Here is a 7,466-nt window from a genome sequence, read left to right on the forward strand (position 1 = left end):
TGGGTTCGGATCCTATATGGGGATGGCCGGTTTGCTCACTGGGTGAGCGTGGTGCTGACAACACCAAGTCAAGGGTTAAGATCCCCTTACCGGTCATCTTTAAAAAAAAAAAAAAAAAGAGAGTGAATGAGGAGGTTGCCCTCTCTGCTCTGCTTTCTCTGCTCCACCATTTTCGCAATGTGACACTCTGCAGTCACTGAAGTCACCACCAAAGGAGGTCTTTACCAGATGTGTTCCCTGGATTTTGGACTTCCTAGTGTCTGAAAGTGTAAGATTTCCATTTCTTTTAAACTTAAACTTTAAAGAAAAAAAGTTTCTTTTAAAGAAACTTTCATATTCTTTTAAATCACCCCATTTCATGTATTTTGTTATAAGCAACAGAAACAGGCTAATATAGTTGGTGAACTATAAAACCTGGAAAAATTCATCACAAGCAAGATGTGAAACCAACAATGTCCCTGGAAATGGTAATCCTTCTTAGCAAGCTGAAAGCACAACTCAGGTCAAGTCCTCTGGACCAAAACTGGGTCAGGTCCATGCCCTAAAGTCAGAGAGAAGGAAATTAGGACACCCTAAGGGCTTGGGCTATTCATAATTTCCCCAAGCAAATGAGAAAGTATAGAGGTTTGCTTCTCATGCACAGGGTGTAGGCCTGCCAGGTGGTAGAGGTGAAATGGCTTCAGCCACAGAAATAAATCAAGCTATGCCCTGGGCATATTAAAAAATTGCAATAAAAAGAAAAAAAGGGAAACATTATTAATAAATAAAAATGGAATGAATCTCCTTAAAGCTTCCCACATACCTGAAATTTAAGAAGAATCCCCCATTGTTGTAGATGTTCAATGAATGAAGTGTAAATTTAGGTAGGTGACTACCTGTCTCTCTTAGTGTTGTTATACTGAATAAAGACATAGCACATTCCCTGCACATTTAAGGTCTTTCTTCAGTGTGGACTCTCCAGTGTCGAATGAGGTTAGATTTGCGGCTAAAGGATTTCCCACATTCACTGCATTCAAAAGGCCTTTCTCCAGTGTGAACTCTTTGGTGCTGAATGAGGTCAGATTTGTGGGTAAAGGGTTTCCCACACTCACTGCACTCATAAGGTCTTTCTCCAGTGTGACTTCTCTGGTGTTGAATGAGGCTAGAGCTTTGGCTAAAGGATTTTCCACATTCACTACATTCATAAGGCCTTTCTCCAGTGTGAACTCTGTGGTGTTGAATTAGGCTAGCACTTTGGCTAAAAGATTTTCCACATTCATTACACTCATAAGGCCTTTCTCCAGTATGAACTCTCTGGTGTTGAATGAGTCCAGAGCGTTGTCTAAAAGATTTCCCACATTCACTGCATTCATAAGGTCTTGTGCCAGTATGAATTCTCCGGTGTTGAATGAGGTCAGACTTGCGGGTAAAAGATTTCCCACATTCACTGCACTCATAAGGCCTTTCTCCAGTGTGAACTCTCTGATGTTGAATGAGAATAAATTTGCGGCTAAAGGATTTCTCGCATTCATTGCACTTGTAAGGCCTATCACCAGTGTGAACACTACGGTGTCGAATGAGGTTAGAGAACTGTCTAAAGGATTTTCCACATTCACTGCACTTGTAAGGTCTTTCTCCACTGTGAATTCTCTGGTGTTGAATGAGTTCGGATTTGCAGCTAAAGGCTTTCCCACAATCACTGCACTGATAAGGCATTTCTCCAGTGTGAACTCTCCTATGCCGAATTAGATTGAAGATTTGTCTAAAGGATTTCCCACATTCGCAGCATTGATAAGGCTTTTCTCCAGTGTGAACTCTCTGGTGTCGAAAGAGGCTAGAGCTTTGTCTAAAGAATTTTCCACACTCGCTGCACTCATAAGGCCTTTCTCCAGTGTGAACTCTCTGGTGTTCAATGAGGTTGGATTTGTAGTTAAAGGATTTCTGACATTCACCACACTTATAATGCATTCCTCCAGCATGATGTCTCTGGTGGTGAAGGAGTTTGGATTTGTGGATAAAGGCTTTTCCACATTCACTGCATTCACAAGGCCTTTCTCCAGTGTGAATGCTCTTATGTACAATAAGATGGCACTTTTTGCTAAAAGATTTCCCACATTCACTACACTCATATGTCCTTTGTCCAGTGTGAATTTGCTGGTGCTGAACAAATGTGTACTGGCAAGTGAAGGCTTTCTCACATTTGCTACACTCATAAAGCCCTTCTCCAGAGCAGACACTCTGATGCTGAACAAGTATGTGTTTGTGGCTTGAAGCTTTTCTGTGTTCACCCCTCTTGTACTGACTTTTTCCACTGCAAAATGCCTGCCCACACTTGCTGCTGCTACTGTTGGGAGTGGCCTGGTGCTGGAGAAGGTCCATGGTGGCTGGGAAGTCCTTCCTATTCTCTCCACAGGTGAAGAGATTTGTTGACACGTGGAATCTGCAGCTTGTCACAAATAACAAGGCCCTTTCCACATCCCTTTTCCATGGCTTTTCTCTGCTGTAATGCTTCTGGTACTGCTGAGGGTTTGCACTGAAACAGAAGCTTTTCATACCTGTGCTACCCAAGTATGATTTTTGCACAGGGTATGCTGTTTGGTGCTCAGCCTGGTGCAAAATGTCTTTCAAGACTGGGACATACACCTCACAGAGGTGACTCTTCTGGGTGAATGAACCTGCCTTAGAAGTTCTGACCTGTGACACTTCTTCTACAGATACACTGTGCTTGGAAGTTACCTCCTCATCCTCCATTCCATGGCAATAATCTAAAATCAGAGAAATGCTGATGAGATGCATGTTGACTTTGGTGAGACAGGAAAGACCTATCACAAAGATATGTGAGATAAAACAAGTTATGAGTCCATGGGATTATTCTGAGAACAAGAGAACTGGGGGACAGACTGAGGAAAGGGCTGCTTTGACATACTGGGCCTTTGATGATTACACATTACAGAATACCTCACCAGACAAGGGACAAAGATAGGTTCAGCACATGGGGAGAAGCAGAGTACCCAACTCACTTCTCTGCCAACAGCCTTCAGCAGGACCTTCTCTACTGGTGACATATGTGTATAGTACAGAAGGTTGCTAGTGCCCAGTCCCAGGATAATCCAATTGGAAATGAGCAGCTGTGATCTAAGACTATCTGGCGATGTGTGCACATCTCACAACACTGTGAGTCACAGCTGGAGAACGTTGCTAAGTGAGTAATGGAAAGGAACAAGTTGTGCATAGTGGGCACAAAAGTAGAGTTAACTGGGAGCCACAAGTCACAGATGAAGTGACAAGTTGGCAAAGTTTCAAGTATAGGAGGAGTGGAAATGAGGTATGGCTAATGACACTTGTACCAAAACGCTGTTAGACACAGTGCAGGTTCCTGGACAACCTAGATGTCATGCCCTTCCCCAGCGGCCACTTACCAGGGCCAGGCCTCCTCTGAGACCATCCTGAAATGTCTACCCTGTGAAGCTACTAGTGTTCTCCCTGCATCCCTCACTGTGCAACTACATGGGACATGAATGATGTAAGTCTTAAGGAAAGAGAAGACAGGTGAGTGACCAGCACTGGCTAAGAAAACTTGGCATACGATAGTATATAGGAAAGAAAATACTATGAAAAACACTCGAAGGAGGGTCTTGTAAGAACATCCCATGGGTCATGTGACCATGACAATGCCTGCAATTCCTGGCACAGGTGGCCAATAAGGAAATGGAAGCTAGAGGAAGGGGACAGAAATTGGGGCACAATGTACTATGGATCTGGACATAATCACCCTAACAGGGAGAAAGCAAGGAAGATGAGATCCATTAGGCTGACAGCAAGACTCCTGAGACAGAGGTAACTCTGAGATAAAAAAGGAAGGCAGAGACCACTCAGGACACTGGGAGGAATATGAGTGCCTTACCCAGGGATGCTACAAGTGTAAAGTTCTCCAGCATCACATTGCAGTACAGGAGCCTCTGCGCCTCATCCAGGAGCTCCCATTCCTCCTGGGAGAAGTAAATGGCCACGTCCTCAAAGGTCATACCCTGACATAATGGGGATAATTCATTCTATGATCAGCTTCTCTCCTAGGACCCCAAGTTCATCATCCCCCTACCCCCCACATCAATTCCCTGCTCACCCTATTGTTCACCTCCCCACCTTGGAGGAGATACCCGGCCCAGGTGCTGCTGATGCCCACTCTCTCCTACAATTCTATTGATACTGTGTCCTTCCATGGCAATACTAAGCACGTGAAAAGGTAGACAATATCTAACTTCTGGGCCTGGCATATAGGACATACTGCCTCTTGTCAATGTGTTGGATGTCACAAATACTGGTTAGGATGAGAAGTGGCAATAGAGAGGGTGTGGGTGACTGGACGTTGGTCTTGTCAGGCAATACCCTTGAGATCACCTAGATCATCCCTCCAAGACATAAAAACCATGGGCTCACCCTTTATCCTTGTGATACTAATTCGCCCACGGGGCCAACAGTTCACACTCCCTCTTCCCATGCACATCACTCTTTGAACCACACGTCTCTCACACATACAGCTGCAGTCCCACAACTGCAACCTCAAAGGTCACACAGCCCTGCCATGATGAAAACAGTTCACTCCATGATCAGCTTCTCTCCTAGAATTCCAAGTTCACCCTCATCCACACACCTCCAAATCCATCCCCTGCTAACCCTATTCCCTATCTCCCCACATCAGCCGAGATACCTGCCCTGGTGCCACTGATACTCACTCTCTCCTCATGGTCCCACTGATTACCATGTTCACCCACAGGCAGGTGGACAGATAAGTGCCACCTAAGCTCTGGACCTGGCATATACATAAGGCCAAACTTCTGTTTTCTGGAAATTCACTTGGGGTCCCCCAGATCCTTTCTCTCACATACAACCAAACATGGAATCACTCTTCACACTTTTGTCCTCAATGCCAGGGCCTGTGGCCATCAGTTCACACTCCCTCTCCACATGCACATCACCATACCTCTCTCACATGGCTGCACTCCCACAGCCACCGTTCACTTGGGGTCCCCCAGATCCTTTCTCTCACATACAACCAAACATGGAATCACTCTTCACCCTTTTGTCCTCAATGCCAGGGCCTGTGGCTATCAGTTCACACTCCCTCTCCACATGCACATCACCATACCTCTCTCACATGGCTGCACTCCCACAGCCACCGCCCCCTCCCTGCTCCATACCAGGAGTAGCTCCTTTGTCTCCCCATTGGTTATTCAGCACATGGGGTCCAGAGAGTGGGTGGCTAATTCAAACAGGATTCAGTACCACCAGACCTCTGCTTGTCTACAATGCAGGAGGGAGCCTTGAGCTGTGCCATGAAAGCATCTCTACCTGAGTCAGTTCCTTATTTCAACCGTACCACCAAGAACCACTCGTGGACCGGAGATACCCATGGCACTTTTCCATTTCTGGGCTACACTTGCTGTCTCTTCACCAGTCACAGCCTTCCTCTCTCTAACTCTCATTCAAGGTCCAACCCCAGTGGCTCTCTACCCGGGTTCAGTGAGCCTCATCGATGGCCACTTAGGCCCCTAGGCTAATCTGACAGCCTGACTGAAGAACCCTAGGAACCACCAACAGTTACAACAAAATCCTGGTGAGTCTGTAGAGTGGTGAATAAACACCAGCCCAAGTCATCTTTGAATTACTCCTATGCCCCCAGATCCATCTCATGTCCGCATATCCCTGAGAAGCCTTAACCACATGTCAGATCATACCGTCTCTCCTACCCTTCCCATGAACACTGCTCTCCATAACCTGTGGTGTGTCATCCACCTCCCACAACCAGGGGCTCACACAGAAGATTGTGTCCTCAACCCTCCCTCCCCTTCCTGGGCAACTATTAACATTACCATCACAACCAGCTTGCCCTCTACTAAATGTGATCCACAGCTCCGCCACAGTCCACACACTGCCCACTATCTTTTGGAGAAGTCTCCATCCTGAATCCCTCCTCACAGTTCCAGAACTATGGTTCCAGCTGTTCACGAACTGTTCTCTGAAAATTCTTATACTCTTAACAGACCAAAAATAAAACTGATATCCCCCAATAAAAATTACTGCTACTATGGAGCTCCCCATCTCAGTTGATGGAGCTTCCATCCTTCCAGCTGCCAAAATCAAATCTTTGAGTCATCCCTGGTGCCTGACTCATACTTCTCTCTCACCCTCAACATTAGAAAATTCAGGAAGCCCTGTTTAAAAAACAGATCCAGAGTCCAACCACTTCTCCCACTTCCATAGCCACCACAGTGGCCCAGCTACTATCACATTCACCTGGGCTATCCCAGCAGCCTCTTTCCTGGTCTCTCTACCACCTCCCTTACCCCACAGTCTGTTTCCTATGCCACTGCCAGACAGCCTGATGAGACCTGGGTCAGATCACCTCCTCCTCCACTCCAAACCTCCCATTGTTACTATCACATACAGAACAAACACTCAACTTTTCAGGGAGCCATTCCAGACCTGACTCCTGTTGCATTGCTCCCAGTTCCCATGAGAAAGAAAGGAAACTACGAACCAGCTCAGCCTCCCCTCCAAGCCTCTGCACATACTGGTAAGTATGCATGGGACAACCTTCTAAACTTCATTGGTTGCCAACAACTTTATAGGACCCTGGGCTTTATATATATTCAAGGTCCCCAGACCCAAGGCTGGAAGAATGACAGGAGAACAGTCCAAGGACACGACTAACCCAGAGACAATACAGATGCGGTGAGGACTAGTGACATACTCCACTCACCAGTTTAGGCTCCATAAGCGATTCTGCAGTCACAGGAATCTGAAGAAACAGAGAGGACATGAGAGTCTGGCAACCACTGCCAGGTTCCACAGGCTCAGGCCGTCCAATGACCCTGCCCACCCCTGGAGCCAGGTGGTCTAGGGTGGCTGCATTATCTCTGTGCTTCAGTCCCCAGTGCTGACTCTTACCAGCTGTGAGATCTTGGACAAGGACTCAAACTTCTTGTGCTTAACTACTATCATCTCTCTTCCAGTCTGTTCTTCCTCTGAGCAACTTCTGGAAACTTTTAGACCCTGTCTCAGGCCGTGTCCCTCTCTGTTCACAGCCCTTTATGGCTCCCGGTATCCTGAGAAAGGTCAAATTCGTCAGATGCAACTCTGCCTCACACTGTTCCTGAAGAGACAAGACGGCCCGAGTTTCCCGAATCCTCTCGGCTCAAGCACACCTCCAAACCTTTGTATGTGCAGTCCCCCCACCCCCTCGCCTGTCACACTCTCCCACACCTCATCACACTGGCTGTCAGAAACAGGAGCCCGCCCACGAGCACCACAGTGTCCGGGACGCTGGGACTTGTGCTGCAGGGACGTGAGCAGGCGCCCCTCACTAGAGTTAATAAGATTTGGGTTGGGGTGAGGGAGGGTGAGGGTTCAGAGACTCAGCATTTACCTGAGCCGGGTCGCTCAGCGCGGCCGCCTCCATCGGACCCTGAGGGCGTGGCGGGGCCGGG

At 47.2% G+C, this 7,466-nt stretch overlaps 1 protein-coding gene across 1 annotated transcript; it reads right to left on the reverse strand.

Moving 5' to 3' along the window:
* Positions 1 to 351: 351 nt before the first annotated feature.
* Positions 352 to 7,460, reverse strand: ZNF551 (zinc finger protein 551). The gene is made up of 4 exons (XM_008587657.1): positions 7,406 to 7,460; positions 6,740 to 6,778; positions 3,884 to 4,007; positions 352 to 2,744 (listed from the first exon to the last, which is right to left on the reverse strand). Exons 1-4 carry the CDS (start codon positions 7,436 to 7,438, stop codon positions 931 to 933), a joined length of 2,010 nt encoding a protein of 669 aa, XP_008585879.1. The 5' UTR covers positions 7,439 to 7,460; the 3' UTR covers positions 352 to 930.
* Positions 7,461 to 7,466: the final 6 nt, after the last annotated feature.

The sequence above is a fragment of the Galeopterus variegatus genome, unplaced genomic scaffold (assembly GCF_000696425.1).
Source record: "Galeopterus variegatus unplaced genomic scaffold, G_variegatus-3.0.2 Scaffold4485, whole genome shotgun sequence".
Lineage (NCBI taxonomy): Eukaryota > Metazoa > Chordata > Mammalia > Dermoptera > Cynocephalidae > Galeopterus > Galeopterus variegatus.